Here is a 16,575-nt window from a genome sequence, read left to right on the forward strand (position 1 = left end):
TAACCTCTTTCCCCTTGTAAGTCATTGTCACTCGTTCATAATTTCATGGGACTACCTTGCTGTTGACTATGGGTAATTGAGTTACCGGTTTGATAATGACAGGATCTGTGCGGGCGCCCTTCACAATTACCACAGGCTTGTTCGTCATTCCTAGCACAACCACTTTTGCTCTTTCATATTTTACTGCGACGTCATTTGAGGACCCCTTCTTGACCTCCACATATGGTTCATTATTTTCCCCGTTCAACTTGATCACAGATTTCTCATTTGTTGACTTTTCAAATGGCTTGGCTTCACTAGCCCGAATCATCATGACGGTTTGCGAAGGCTTTTTAGGCTCTCCTCCCTTATGCACTATCTCAATCATATTAGTTTCATGATGGGCCGGCAACGGGTTCTGGTTGATGTTGGGTGCCTCCGGGGCTTGGACCTCAATTCGATTAGTATTAATGAGCTCTTGAATAGCTGTTTTCAACTTCCAGCATTTCTCTGTGTCGTGACCCAGGGTCCCTGAACAATACTCGCAACTCACCGAGCGATCAAGATTTTTGGGAGGAGGATTCAACAGTTTAGCCTCGATCGGATTCAACATACCCAACTGTCTAAGTCAGTGGAATAGACTAGCATATGATTCTCCCAATAGAGTGAAAGTCTTCTGCTTCTGCAACCTCTCATTCTTAAAGGCTCGATTTGGCCGAAAACCTGTTCCAAGGGGATTTCTGTAGGCTCTTAGGGGTGGATGGGCATTTTGTGGAGCTAGGTATGGACTTGGTGGAATCGGCGTATGCCATTGTGCGTGAGCGGGAGGTTGGGTATAGGTTTGTGCGTGATGGACGGAAAAATGGGAATCTAGCGGTGGGTAGTAGTGTTATGGTGGACTATATGGAGTGTGTGGGTAAGTTTGGTGGTAGGGTCGAGGCGGGTTGTAGTAACGTGGAAGGTTCCTAGATCCAATACAAGCTCCTGATTCAATTGTAGCAACATCCTCTTTCTTCTTCTTCTTCTTCCTGAGTACACCTCCAGTACCTTTTTGAATGGCCTAGGTTGTTGCTTTGATTTCTGAATAACTCATGATCTTATTGGACTTGAGTCCCTCCTCAACCATGCCTCCCATTTTTACATCTTCATTAAAGGACTTGCCCACTGCTGACACCAAGTGACCAAAATAAGTGGGTTCCAAAGCCTGCAAGAAATAATCAACCATCTCACTTTCTTTCATCGGAGGGTCAACCCTCGCTGTTTGCTCTCTCCAGCGGAATCTATATTCCCTGAAGCTCTCACTGGGCTTCTTCTCAATCTTTGTTAATGACAAATGGTCTAGGATAATTTCGAGATTGTACTGAAAATGGCAGGCAAAGGCTTGGGCCAAATCGTCCCATGTGTACCACCTGCTGTGATCTTGTCTGGTATACCATTCTAATACCGATCCACTCAAACTTTGGCTGAAATATGCCATCAGCAATTCATCTCTTCCACCTGCTCCTCTCATCTTGCTACAAAATCCTCTTAAGTGTGCTACTGGGTCACCATGCCCGTCGTACAGATCAAACTTGGGCATTTTGAACCCTACTGGTAACTGACATCTGGGAACAGACATAAATATTTATAAACCACACTTACCTTACCTCACAACCCCCTCATATCTCGGAACGATTGTTCTAAGCTTTTGACCTTTCTGATCATCTCTTCATGCTCGGGATTTTTGGGTGGCTTCTTAGTCTCTGCCGGAAGATCAAGATGAGGGGTGCAAGAATATGGTTCTGGAACTTTGAAGGTGGGTTCAAGGGGATAGTACTAGTTGTTGTGAGTTTGGAACAGAGGTTCACTGGAAGATCGGTATAATGTAGCAGGTGGAGGTGCCACAAAAATAGGTGTAATTAGTGGGGGAGGGTATGGGACTTGTTTGGATGGTGGAGCTTGAGAAGTATGGGAAGTGGCGCCATAGCATTGTTGGTAGAGGGGAAAGGCTAGAGATGAGTTCATAGTGGGAGGCTCCTAAGGTTGGGCCGATGGTGGGATATAGGCAGGGTTGGCGGGATAAACTGGTGGTGGATGCCCCTTTGCCCAGGCCTGGTACATTTCAGCCATCTGCTGCTTTAACTTATATATCTCTTCCTTTATTGCATTAACATCCAGTTCTTCCACCTCTTTTAACGGGTCAACAATACTCGTCTCCGGTTCTTGGTTGGCCATATTCACCCCGTCTTTTGATCGGGTGTTGTATGAGTGAGTTGCCAGAGTGCCAATCAACTAACCATCTGCCTGGACTTAACACATCAAACAACAACCTTATTAACGATTAGGCTTTAACAGATTGGTAACTGCATATTGGGCATGAATGCACCTAAGCAGTTAACCGTCTCTATTATGTATTTGATCGGTTGCATGCGTCATCCCGACCTTTTCTTACTTTCAATTGCAAACTTCCCCCTTTTCTTTTCTTTTCTTTTCCTTCCTTTCACTCTTGTCTCTGTTATCTCTTTGTTTTTATTCTCTCTTGATTTCTTATTTTCTCTCTTTTCTTTCTTGTTTTTCAGCTCTTTTTCTTTTTTTACTCTATTGTTTTTCCTCTTATTTTCTTTCTCTCTTTTTTATTTGGTTACGGTCGAATGGAGATTACCTACATATCATGACCCCGCATGAATTAGACCAAGCGTAGTTCGTGGAGATAAAAAATAATAAAACATTTTTGGAATATTTAAATTTTTTCATAATAAGACTCGAAAATAGACTTAAACAAAAACTAACAGACTCTGATGAAAGATGAAATACAGACTCAAAAAACAAACAACCCACATACTCTAATAACAGAAATACAGACTCCAAGACAAACTGGCAAACTTTAACGGAAAGAAAATACAGACTCAAGAAATCACGAATACATCAGTGCCTCAATTGCCCCCGGGACCCGCGGGCATCATTCGGCCTCGCCGCTGGCCGACTCGCTAAATCCCCTTGGAGGTGGTAGAGATCTTCCATTACCCGGCGAACAAAAATCATCACAGTCGCGAAAAACATAGGTCTAGTCATATCCTCACAGCTACTGCACTTCATCGCGATGTAGTTGGCGACCCTTTTGACTCGCTCTCTTATGACGCCCTTCTCTTGCAACAAACGCCCAATCTGTTCGGTTCTGGCTTCCAAAGTTTGTTCGGCTACCTGGTTCTACTCTTGGAGTTGTTGCAAATCTCTTTCTAGTCGTGCCATTGCTGTATAACACTGTTCCCTTTTAGCCTTGAAGTCTTTCGCATGTATGATTGTTTTATTCTCCATGGTGATGACCCTTTTCTTTAGTCCTGCGACCTCATCATCATACTTTTCTTTCAACTGCTTAACCAGGCATGCTCGTTCATCTGCATTTTTAGCCAACTATTTTCGAGTCTTGGCTAGTTCACTTTCTGCTTTGTTCAAATCAAAACTATAATCACTCACTTTCTGCCTCAAGTTAGCTATGAGTTTCTCATCTTTGGCACTTCGGGCTGGGTTTTCTGAAGTTATTTTCATTTTCTGAATCTGGGCTCGAAGGGCCTCATTTTCTATGGCTAGCTTTTTCTTTTCTCCTTCGTCCACCGCGGTTTGCAAGCTATTTTCATACTGAAGGTCCCTGACTTGTTTTTCCAATTTGCTTATGGTAGCCCTATACTCGCTTTCTTTGGCCAACTAGTCCCATTGTTCCTGTGATGCCTCGATGAATTCTTGAAGATGGGGTCTTTTAGCCATCATCCCAAACTCAATTTCTCTCCTATACCAAGCAAGGTACCCTGGTGAAACCTCACCTTTGGATCGATCACGCACACATGTATTGGCTGTTAAGTATTGACATTCGCTCCAGATTTGGCGGACTGCTGCTTTATGAAATTGACCGTTAGGTCCGATCTCGACTACTTGGGCACTAAGATCTTCATCTCACGGAACTATCTGGCATCTCCCCAGCTGCCTCAAAACCCGATATGAAGCATAAGGATGGATACTCCTGAGTCCCATCAAGAGGAAATGAGGCCCGGTGGCTGGCATGTATATGACCTCATCCACAGACAGTCATCCAAACGTCCACTCTATTTGGTTTGCAGTGACGGAACGGAGGCACGCTTCCCACTCTGTGACCCCCTCTGGCAGGCTGATCCCGTCAACCCTTGTGTAAAATTCTTCTACGCATGTCTTGTCTGTCGACCCATAACTCATAAATTGAGGATGATGGCATAAGTGTTCGATCATCCACATCTGCAACAACACGTTGCACCCTTCAAAAAAGCCTCAGTCGGCTTTGCAGGCTGTGAGAACGCGGAAGATTTCTGCTACTATCATGGGTGCGAGGGTGCTGTTGGCCTGAGTAAGCTAAGTACTAACAACTCCGGCTATTCGTATGTCAATATTCCAATCTTTTCTAGGAAACACCAAAAGTCCCAAGAAGACCACCATAAATGCGAAACACCTGTGTTCTTCCCACTTTAGGCGGTTTCCTTTGATGCAGATTTTATTTTCTGGCTTGTTGAACCCGCCTACATGACCATATCTGTTGTATATAAACTGCAAAGTACAAAACCCAACTGCCAAGTCTGGGTTGTGGACCCCCCTGCTTATTTTCAAAAAGTCTAAGAACCTGTGGACGACTACGGCCCTTGGAGCAATCAGGTACTGGTGTCTCAGGAGAACTTTGGGATTCCCAATATATCCAGCTATTTCTTCCAATGTTGGGGTAAGTTCAAAATCTGAGAAATGAAACACGTTGTGGGTCAGGTCCCAAAATGTAATCAATGCCTTTATGATGTCCCCGTAGGATTAATCTTCAACAACCCAGTGAGGCCTCTCAAGTATTGATTGACCGTGTCTTGTCCCGATTTACCCAAATCATCCCACCACATATGCAACTGATCTTGTTCACGACTATTATTGGCAAATTTCGAGTTGTGCTCATTCTTCACATTTATTAGGGTGGTTAAGCAAAAATCACGATTCAGTTGACTCAAAAACAAATTGACACTTTTCATTTAAAAATAAAATCCAGTTTTGCGAATACGGCCTTTCAGCACCTCGGAGTCGAAGATTTTAAGGCTGTATTGGCTAACCGGTGAAAACCTTGAAAAAATGACCACGGGTGGTTGTTCTTGAAAAAACAACCCTCCGGCGCCCTTTTAGGGACATTCGGCTATTTTCGACAAGAATGACATCACCCTAATTATATTCAAACAAAAGTAAAATATTTGTTCTTTTGGGCTATTTTTGCAAAAAGGAAGTTGGACCCGATGGGGGTTGCCTACATATCCCACATTCGGTGGGAATCAAGCTAGCGTAGTTCAGGCAAATTTGTCAAAATAAAACCAACTATTTTTCCTTTCTAAAACACAAAGATTTTTCTCTTTTTTTTTCTTTTCTTTGAAAACTACAAAATTCTCTCTTTTTTTCAAAATTTCGGCAGAGTTTCGGTATGTTTGAGACATTGGTTTTTCAAACAGACACTTATCCCTCTCAACCATCTCATTAACCCTTCCAATTTTTCTTACAAACCGGTCAACATACAAATTCGAAGTAAATGAATGCACAAGTAGCAAATAAAATGCATCATAATGGTCTTTATATTTCGGGTACACCTGTCCTAGAAAGACCCAACCTCTGTGTTGAGTCTCCAAAGTCAAAATGCACATGATGTAAACAAACGTTCCTACTAGGGATCTGTCATGAGGCTGAGTTATTCTAGGTTTAAAACCTGGGTATATGTTCTAGACTGTGTACCCGAGCGGACAACTCGAGCCAGGGAGGGGGCTACGTATCGGGAACCAAGAGGCCATCCGGCTTAGTAACTTGTCCGAGCCTCTTTTTTATTTCAAGGTATGACACTAACAGAATAGGGAGTCTCGACCAGCGAGCACATCCCCGAAGGTGAGAAGAGAAGGGTTTCGTAGCAGTTTATATATACAGTTCAGATAATATCAAAATGGTAAAAACAACATTTAGCACATTAGGCTCAAACATGTGATAAAATCAGATAACAGATAAAACCAAATATAATAATTCATCTAAGCTCAAATTCTTGAACCCTGAACCAGAGAATCTGGGATCGATCCCCATCAGAGTCGCCCGAGCTGTCACACCTTCTTATTACCTACACCCCGCTAAAGGGTGTATAATGGAGTTTTTACAATTAAAGGATAATCGAAACAGGATTTATTGTTAAAAGATTCAAAGTCGCCACTTGGAAGATTTATGGTGTCCCAAGTCACCGGTTGAATCCTGAATCGAGGAAAATATTGACTCTGTATTACAGTCCGCGAATCAGAAAATCCGGGTAAGGAATTCTATTAACCCGGGAGAAGGTGTTAGGCATTCCTGAGTCCCGTGGTTCTAGCATGGTCGCTTAACTGTTATATTCATCTTAATTATCTGATTCTAAACAATTATGAACCTCTGTGCAAATTTTAACTTTCAACCGATTTTATTCCATTTTTGAAGTAGATTGAACGTCGTTTAAAACATGTCTTTGGATCGCGCCACATGAAATGCACCCGCAATCCGGAACACATTTTATTCAACGTTTTGGGATTTGATTTGGGTCACATGAAATGCACACCCGAGTTTAAGAAGGTAATATTATTAAAGTGCGCGCCTAAAGCACCTAACGCGTTATTAACTTCACGAGGGCCGTGGAAATTTGTTAAACGACACGCCCCGAATTCTAGAATTAAAAGAAATGATCACACGAGGGCCAGACATTCCTAATTTTGTTTGGCTTGGTGCGCCCCAATTTATTCTACTTGAAAGGTCTCTAAACTAATTAGAAATTCCCTACATGGCTTATGTTAATTTTAAAGCAAGTGGCTCTTAAGCGAACTAATGTTTTAAAGAGCAAAAGCTGCCTCGTTTGGGCCCAGCGCGATCCCAACAGCGTGATAGGGCTATCCCAGCTTAAATTCTTGAGGCCACTTGCACTGGCCCAACTAATGAAGCTGGCAATTTCAACTCAAGTGGACTTATGGTCTAAAATCCACAAGAGGCCCAAATCATAGAATCAGACACCCATACACGCGAAAGGAAAAATAGGCTTGCCTGAAGCCCAAAAGAACAGACGCATCAATGTACCCCTTAGAGTTGTTGAGCCATACTCTATAGTCCAATTTCGTGATCCAAATTATTCCCATCACAATCATAACCATAATGCTTCAAAATATTCCAGAAATGCTAAACTAGAATTGATTATCCTTAGGCATGATCAAAATGCATTTTGATGTCAAAACAAATTTGTAATGAAGGGTGTTATCCTATGATGACTTATTCATTATCACCTTGCTACCCAAAAATTAATACTCCCCCTTAACTTTTAAACAAACAGTATTGCATGGTTTGGATTTCAGGCATAAACGAAACAATCTCTAACATGAATTCCAATTGAAAGATGGTACCTCATTCTATACTTGTTATTTCAGTAAGCTTAACAGTAATGAATACCAAAGCACGAACTAACTTCAAGTTTGACTGAAACAAAGATAAACATGCATGAATTGATTAAACCCTCTAACATCACAATTTCGAAAATCCAGATTCAAAACATGCTATACCAGATTCAGTACCAAAACTTCTTCATACCCAGATCCTAATTCCAAACTACAGAAAAAACAAACAAACTAAGATATTCAGGCAGTCAGTCCTTGTAAAATGTTTAACAGTCCATTTACGTAGCCAAAATCCAAATGTTCTTTCTAAATGGCCAAAAAACAAACTTAAGTCATTGAGTATGGATGAACGACTTAACATATTCGAAAGAAAAGATGATGATCTACTTCATAACAGGGAAATTAAAGGTGTAAAACGCAAAAGCTAATAGAATTTTAACATTTAAACAGGATTTCTATTCAAATTCCAGCTTAGATCTCCAACTTTATGCACAGATTCAGTCTGGTTCTAACTTGTAACACCTCATTTGTTAGCAAATGGTATGAGAAAATACCTGGGAAAAACAAAATAAGAGGAAAGCAGGGAATCAGCAACAGCAAGACGGTGTCAAGCAGCAAAAATCAACTCAAACCAAGCTTGAATGCCCAAGCTTAAAACTCAAAACAACCCCAGGAGCTTAAAAAAACCTCATACGCTAATCACAGGAATGCTTAAACCATTTTCAACTCAAATAAGCTAGAGATTTGATTCAGAACTTTGGAAACTTCAAAATTACCAAATAAAATTCAATGGAACAGTGTTTCGCTAAAGTTTTCAGCCACTTTTTTTGTATTTTTCTGATTTTTTCTATTCACTCCTCTATGAAACAGTAAATTTGTGCAGTTTTCTATATTTTCTGGATTTTCAGCTCTTGGGTCTCTTAGCTCTTAAAGATCTGACTTGAGCTCTAAGTAACAATTCCTTTATAGGCAAGCTACTAGGGCAACCTTAAAGAGTTCAAAATTGCACTTAAAACCTTCTGAAATTTTTATTTTTGCTTAGGAGTCCTCAATGTACAATCTAAAAATTCAGAATAATCCCAACCCCAATTTCCTAGAAGCTTCCCTGGTCAGCTACACCTAGATTCTCTACCCCAATTTCCCTAAATTACCCTCTAAACCTCTGAAAATTACCTTTGGACTCAAATGGGTCATGGGTCTAATTTGACCCAATTTTCTAAACCAAAGTGAGTCGGACTCTGACCCAAGCCTAACCTCACAAGATCAAGAGCCCAAATAGCCTCAATTGGCATTTGCCCTACTATCGAATTGCAACCCACAAGAGCACATACTGACAATTTGCGAGAAGTTAGCCTAAATGACTTATTAATCTATCACTAACACAAACTAACCATTTTAGGTTAATTAGCTTACTGCTTATTAAGAAAACGACACCATTTGCTCATGCATGTCTCAAAGAAATTCTGGGACAAAATGAAAAGAAGAGACGAAGAGAACAGAGCATGGGAAAAGAACACTGAAGGAAAGATTAAACAAAAAAACAAAAGGAAAGATATCTATTACAGTTCGGACCAAGAAGAGATAAGCGTGAATCTTCAAATCTTCGAGTTTCCGGTCAAATATGATATTAATCGCATTTTCTCGTATAGAACAGACGAATAAAATCATATTAAACACGAATCATCTGCAAAATCTCGATTGGGGTTCTAGGGTTCGACTTTGATCTAAAATTCGAAGAGTTCTGGGGTGATTTGAGGGAAAAGGATTAGGGATTGGGACAGAGGAGGTGAAGAAGGTTTCGTGGTGTAGATTTTGGGTTGAACAGAGGTGGCGCCGCCACCGGAGAGAACAAGACGGCGCTAGGGTTTCTCCTTTGATTTGAAATTCGAGGGGTTTCGAACAGATTTGAAAGAAAAGAAGTGAGGATTCGGAAAGGGGAGGTGAAGGGGAGTCTGGTATGTTGATCTGGTGTTGATTGGGACCGGCGCCGCCGGCTTGAGGCGGTGGGATTTCAGGGCGGCGTTAGGGCTTTGGGTAAGGGGTCTCAGGCGAAGGGTGAGGTGAGGGATATGAAGTGTGGGGAGAATCTGAGAAGGGGTAGGGATCCGTTTGGACATATAAATATCGTTACCTCCCCAGTTCCGGGCCGTTGGATTAGGGAGATCCCACGGTCGTGATCAAAAAGGTATACAACGATGCTGTTTTGGTTATTGGGGAAGGGACCGGTTGAACCCGGGTTTGGGACGGGTTTTGGGCCATTTTGGACGGGTAAGGGGAAAAGTTTTGGGCCTGTGTGGATTTTAATTAAAGGCAGCCCAAATTTGTCTATATATTCTTTTTATTTTCCAATTTTCCAATCAAATTTTTTTCAACAATTTTTTTTTTCAAAACTAAATTAAAAATCAAATTAAATCCTAAAACCTAATTACCCCATCAAAACACTACCTAAACCCAAATAATAATTATCATAATTAATTAAGGAAATAAATTAAAAAGAAAACTACTTGAAATTCAAAATTAAAATTAAAAGTGCAAAATAAACTATTTTTTTTGTGATTTTCCCACTTCTATAAAACAACTAATTTGTCAACTAATCCTAAAAATGTAAAATTAAATTCTAAATGCAAATGCAACATTTTTTTATATTTTTCATTAATTAAACAAAATGAAATGCACAGACAAATGCAAACAATTAACAGAAAATGCCACAAAATCCACAAAAATTGCAGATAATGAAAAGAAATTATTTTGTTTTGAATTATGGGAGTAATTCATATAGGGCAAAAATCACGTGCTCACAGCTGCCCCTCTCTTCTACATCGTGATTTTCATACTTTTGGACATGGATATTAATATATATGAGCTAAATACTGAATAATGAGCTGGATTGCAATATTGAGATATGATTTAACTTTAAAATTTATTGTATAAGATGTAGAATATTGAGAATTAGCTCTAAGCTTGAAATATAAAAAAAATTGATATTTAACCTATCAATTAGCATCAATATAATAAAGTAATTATAAATTTGAACTATATTAACTTGTGGGTAACTCGAAAATATGATTTATTCGAGATTTGACCATGTTGATGGAAGGAATTTCTTTAGTTGACCTTGAATATAACTTGCCTGAAAATTGTGCAGAGATTAACATAATTGATGTTGTAAATCAATATTTTACATAGATTGAGGTCACTGGAGGCTGTTTGGTTGGTGTATTGGATGTCGCTGGGTTGGAAAAAGTTATTGTTAGCGAGGTAAGTAAGATTTTAAACTTTAATGTTTGCTTTTCAAAACCTGTCTTGAAAAATATATTTTATTTGCCCGATCCATGTATTGGGACAAGTGCGTGCTTGGCAGAATCGGTGATCTTTTACTAGCCACGAATATATTATTTTATGAAAAATATTAAAAAAGTTATTTTATAAGTTGTTTGATGGTGTGATTAGGATGTGAGCCATGATATTGAGTTTGATGGTTTGATACGGCTATGAGCCATAATGTTGGATTTGATGGTTTGATACAGCTATGAACCATGGGGCATTGTATATGCCTTTGTACATCACCCAAGCATTGTTTATACTTCTTGATATATTTAGGGCATTGAGGTATTGTGTATACTTAAGTGAGCACTATGTATGCTATGTTACATATATGAGGCATTGTGGTGCCGTTGTGGACTCGTAAAGGTGTTGGTTAATTTCTTTCACTGCAATTATGACAAGTCTTTAATGTGTACTGTGTTAAGATATGTTTACTTGGGTTGGTTAATTCTTATTAACTCTGTTGATACAAATATATTGAGTTATTATATAATCGACGTATTTATTATATCGTTCTTGTTGTGGTGTGTTTGTATTTTCTAATACTTGTTCCAGGGGTATTTAAAGTGGCAGGTCGAGAATCTTATTGGGTTATATTTACGTATAATTCACTTCTTACCTGCAACAGATACCATTACGGGAGATAGAGCTAGCGGCTAACGAGTTCGTTCGAGTGGATCCTATTGCTGAGGTGAGCCACTGCATTGTTCGTGGAGGCTTTCGTTTCAGCTTTATTTAGTTCGTGTTAGTTATTTACTTTTTCTTTAGGGTTTGCATACTCGTGAGTAAAACTCATATTACTCTGTTAAATGCTTCATGGTCTTAGTGTAGGATTTGCGCTAGAGTTTTATTATTTGAGTGATTGTTGGTTTTTCTATCTATTGACTAAGATATTGGTGTTAACTATTTCGTTTTTGATTACTAATAATACTTTTAGGCCTGCTCTTATTTTTCTCCCAGTGTTAATGTAAATGGTTAAACATTTGAGAAAGGGGTTCGCCTAGCAGACCGGTGTTAGCTGAGTGTCAATCACGTCTAGGGGATAGTTTGGGACGTGCCAATGGCTTTCATGTTTTATGCAACCGCATTTAGTGTCTTACCGAATATCACCATATACAGTACCCCCTCCGGTCCACAATAAGTGACCAATTTGTCTTGGGCAAACCCATTAAGAAAATAGTAAATTTTAGACAAAAACAGTTAGTGTGACTAAACTGCCCTTAATTAAATATTGCAACATAGTTAATGTGAGGAGTAAAAGACTTTTTAAGGATACATACATAAGGTAATTTTGGAAAAATAAATTGAATTTTTTCTTGGTTATATAAATGGATACTTATTTTGGACCAAAATAAAAAGGCAAATTGGTCACTTACTATGGACTAGAGGGAGTACTTTTAAATTTAAAAAGAAGAAAAAACACCTTAGTAGACAATACTATCTCAACAATTCTTTGCATGACAACAATTCACCAAACTTAATGAATAAAGTTCATTTGTTCCATACTTCAGTAGCACACCTAGAATGAAGGAAATACTCATTTACTCTTTATATTAACATTGCACACACTTGACAGCTCACTAGTGGATACTATTTTGTTGCACATGTACACAGAGTATCTGGATTATATACTCTTTCTTGAACATTTTGCCATTTACAGCTCCAGCACCAAATCTGAAATTTCAAAATAAGGAAAGAGTGAGATAATAGTACATAACTGTGTTTGACCAGACAACATAAGAGATAATTGAGTGTAATGCGCGCCGTTTTACTTACAGTCACTATCTGTTTTAATCCAGTGTTCTCTGTTTACTGTTAAGGCATTCAGTTCCTTCTTTGTAGTGGCAGCAGGAGAATTTTTTTTGTTCACTTCACTATTTGCTCTCAGATTATTAGTTTTGCATGAAATATTGCTTGTCTCATTATCTTGTAGTATGTTCTCATTCATTAATCCCTCAGGATGAACTTTCCTTTTGAACATTTTAATGAACTGCACATGTATAGTAGATCAATATCACAGTTTGGTATCAACTCATATACCTAACATAAGAGAAGGCTATAAAAATATACTTTATTAGTCCATAAAATAAGGCTATTAGAGAATACACATGACATGTGACTCAAGTATTGCATATGATTGGTTTCAAGTTTTAACTATATGAGACGTCCAGCTTATTTGTCCTTTGATTATAAAAGAGCAAGCAACAACAACAGCCTAGAATTCCACAAGTGGGGTCTGACCGTCTCGGGAGGCTAGTGTGTACGCAGACCAAACCCCTACTCCGGAGGAGTAGAGAGGCCGTTTCCGATAGACCTTCGGCTCAAGATTATAAAAGAGCAAGCCTTTCCGATTAACATAATTTTGAAGAGTAATTTTCTTATAGCTCCTGACCTTAAAATCAGTACTAACCTGAGGGAGTTTTCTCTTGCTTGAAACAGATCCATTGACATTTCCTTTAGAATGAGCTGTAGTAGAGCTCTTTGATTTGTAGTGCAGGTTCTGCAACATCTTCTTCATGAAATCCACTGCATGTTTTCTCTTGGCTTGTTTCTTCTCTTTTCCATCATGAGTTCCCACATGACTTTCTTGGACTATGTTCGTCCGCTTAAAGAGCTCTTCTATGAATCCTTTTTGTTGTTGTACCTGTTAAAGACATAACTAAGTAAATAAAAGTGTATACTTTGTAACCGTTTAAGCTTTTAGATAAGATGGTAGCACAATTCAAGGATTACCTCTGCTAGCAATTCAATTGAAGAGCCTAAGAGATATTTCTGGAGAGGATATTCTTCCATATTGCTATAACATTCAGTAGCTCCTGTTTCAATGTGATTGTCACTTAGGGTAATGCAGGGTAAGGCTGCGTTCAATAGAGCCTTGCGGTTCGGCCCTTCCCCGGACCCCTCGCATTGCGGAAGCTTACTACACCGGGCTGCTCTTTTGTCACTGAGGGTAATGATGCTTTCTGATGACTCATAAGCAACTTTATTCACTTTCTCTTCAAGATACTTCTCAAGCTCATCATTTATGAATTTCAGTTCTTTCTCCGTTATGTCTGTTTCACTATGATCAAAGGGCAGAGGAAAAGTTGGAGTTGGAGGATCAGTATTAGTTGTCTGATAATCTCCCAGAGTACCAATTGCCAAAAAGCCAGGAAAGAGTTCATCAAATGGTTCCATTTCTGCTCCATTGCTTTTAACTTCCTTGTAAACTGAGAAAGATGTAATGGAATTTTCTGAAAGTGGAGATCATAACAAAGGAGATTTATTTATCAGTTCTTGTGTGGAAAAGAAAACTATGGGTGTCACGGGCCCGGGCCGGGCCGGGCCAGAGGAAAAGTAGACCGGCTGGTCTCCATATCGGTCCGGTTACCGGTTTCAAAATACCGGTCTTACCGGGTCCGAGCCTTACCGGTGAAAATTTGAACCGAAATGGTTCCGGGCTTAAGGGGCTATTCTTGCAAATTAGCCGTTGGGCAAGGGTAAAAATGGCGGTTGACCGTTGTCAAGATTATAAATTTAAAAAAAATAAAAAAAATTGAACTAGCCCGTTGAACCTATCCGGGCCGGTCCTGTTTAACCAGTTCACAAATGACAAAACTTTACCGGGTTGTACCGGTCTGGTTAACCGGTGTTAAAATTTTCCCCGGCACAGGCTGGTCCGGTCTAAAGTCGGTCAGGGCCGGTTCGAAACCGAGCCAGCCCGACCCGTTTGACACCTTTAAATTGAAAACAGAAAACAGAGCATAGCAGAGGAAATTCAGAAGAGCTGAAATATAGAGAAGTGCAAAATTACCTACTATGGGAGTATTATTTGCTGGCTCATTGCCTTTTTGCTTTAGTTTAGAGTGCATCCAACCTAGTAACTGCAAGAAGATGAAATTAGAAGGTTACTATATGAGTCTCCACATATAGAAAATAATATTTGAACTCACTTTCATGTTGAACTATCCGGAGAGATTTCAATCAAAGCAGTTCAGTTATCAGAAAACAGATTTTTTTGGAGAAACTTGTACGTGTAAATGAAGGGTTTAATACTGATGAAAGATGGTATTGGACAAAGAAATCAAAATAATAATAGACTACTTATCTTTCCTGAGTTGGAAGCTGGATCAGAAGAAGGGGTTTCAGGTAGGCTGAGAAGAGAAAGTACATAGAGAAAATTACAAAGGACAATAGTTGTCTTTTTTTGTCAAGTTGAGAAGTTGGGGTTGAGACCCACACGTTGGAGATGGTACATTGTGACATGGGACACACGTGTATGCAAGTTTGCAATTCATCCTTTTACCTGGACTCTCAATACAATGTCTCAACTTTTGGTCTGGTATCTGGTATTGTTAGTATCAGGATAAACGAGCATAATCTATTGACTGACACTGTATGTTAGTTGGACTACTTTGATATGTAGGAAATGCTAAAAAAACTCTGACTTTAGCTTTTGGGGTTAATCGACGATATGCAGGTTCGGATGAACATCCTTCGCTGAAGAATCAAGTCAAGTTATTTTATGTATATAGTAGATATGACCCCAACCAAGAAGGGTTGTTCTGATGGTAAGCAACCTCCACTTTCAACCAAAAGGTTGTGAGTTCGAGTCTACCCAGGGGCAAGGTGGTAAGTTCTTGGAGGGAAGGATGCCGAGAGTCTATTTGGAAACAACCTCTCTACCCCAGGGTAGGGGTAAGGTCTGCGTACACACTACCCTCCCCAGACCCCCACTAAATGGGATTATACTGGGTTGTTGTTGTTGTTGTTGTAGATATGACCCCGTGGTGAAAAATTCTGCCTCCGCTACTATTTCAGTAGTATTCGCTTTTTCCCTGAGTTGGGTATATGATGCTTCTAATTTTCCTGTGAAGCAACCAGATTAAGAGATTTGCTTACATCTTAATATCGTCAGTAAAAATGGTGATTATCAAATATGCTTAAAAAATCACGAAATAAAACCTCTAACACTTATGTACATATCTGTGTGGAGATTTCTCGGTCATATCATCACTGGTCTTCAAAAGCAGTGGCAGAGCCACATTCAATCAAGGGGTATCCATCGATACCGCTTCACCGGAAAATTACACTGTATTGCTAGATTTTTTTTTATTTTGTATATATTTACTATACGTTACTCTTTAACTTTTCAGTATATCTAATTTTTTATATTTTGATACCCCATGGTGAAAATTCTGGCTCCTGTCACTGTTCAAAAGATTACATCCGATCTTAGGGGGTTTGATGGAAACTACGCTGCATATTATGATCTGGACAATGCTTTTGGATATTATGCATAAACAAAGATGCAGACGAACAATTAATATATGTAATGTTCTGGTAGTTAAGACGTTGAGTTATGTCTGTGTTGCATACATTGATTACCTTGAGGATTTGACATCATAATTGGAATTGCTTGAACTGGAAATACTTGTGTTATTATATTAATTAAAAAGAGTACATAACTGATTTTGGTGGATTATGACCCTGTTGGAGCTAGATGACGCTTGATATGGATAAGCGAAAAGGTTGCTAAATTGCTATGGAAAAAAAGGGCGCAATATTGGGGTGTTTGGCTAAATTTATACCGTCATACCTCTCTATAACAACATCCTTATATAACAACACTTATTTATAAAAGTCAAATTTTTCCAAAACCAAATCTCATGTTCTATTCGAAACAGACGGGGATGTTAAATTGTGGTTTGACTGTACTTCAGTATCAGCTTATAAGCATATTTTGACTTATCTAGACTCTAGTGATTAACTAAGAACGTGTTTTACAAGTTAAAATCAACGAAATGTCATAGGTTGGTTATCTCTAATTTATTATTTTTCATCGTTTTAGCACTTTTGATTTGACAAATGTTTTTTATAAAACAAA

The 16,575-nt window shown here is 39.1% G+C and overlaps 1 protein-coding gene across 2 annotated transcripts; it reads right to left on the reverse strand.

The window, feature by feature from the left end:
* Window positions 1-12,137: 12,137 nt before the first annotated feature.
* On the reverse strand, window positions 12,138-14,874 carry LOC107761581 (protein LAZY 1-like). Of its 2 annotated transcripts, none has more exons than XM_016579817.2 (6): window positions 14,642-14,874; window positions 14,503-14,572; window positions 13,443-13,918; window positions 13,120-13,353; window positions 12,486-12,699; window positions 12,138-12,383 (listed from the first exon to the last, which is right to left on the reverse strand). In XM_016579817.2, exons 1-6 carry the CDS (start codon window positions 14,645-14,647, stop codon window positions 12,364-12,366), a joined length of 1,020 nt encoding a protein of 339 aa, XP_016435303.2. In that variant the 5' UTR covers window positions 14,648-14,874; the 3' UTR covers window positions 12,138-12,363. The 2 variants fall into 2 exon arrangements, with proteins under 2 accessions (XP_016435303.2, XP_016435302.2); XM_016579816.2 differs by having other exon boundaries at window positions 13,443-13,942; window positions 14,642-14,871.
* Window positions 14,875-16,575: the final 1,701 nt, after the last annotated feature.

The sequence above is a fragment of the Nicotiana tabacum genome, chromosome 3 (assembly GCF_000715075.1).
Source record: "Nicotiana tabacum cultivar K326 chromosome 3, ASM71507v2, whole genome shotgun sequence".
Taxonomy (NCBI): Eukaryota; Viridiplantae; Streptophyta; class Magnoliopsida; order Solanales; family Solanaceae; genus Nicotiana; species Nicotiana tabacum.

What these genes read in the sequence shown, in the direction of transcription:
- LOC107761581 (XM_016579816.2), bottom strand. An exon ending in AAATAATACTCCCATAGTAG is followed by an intron (nt 13,943 to 14,502) that starts GTAATTTTGCAC and finishes CTCCACTTTCAG; the next exon opens with AAAATTCCATTACATCTTTC. An exon ending in CAATTGAATTGCTAGCAGAG is followed by an intron (nt 13,354 to 13,442) that starts GTAATCCTTGAA and finishes TGTCTTTAACAG; the next exon opens with GTACAACAACAAAAAGGATT.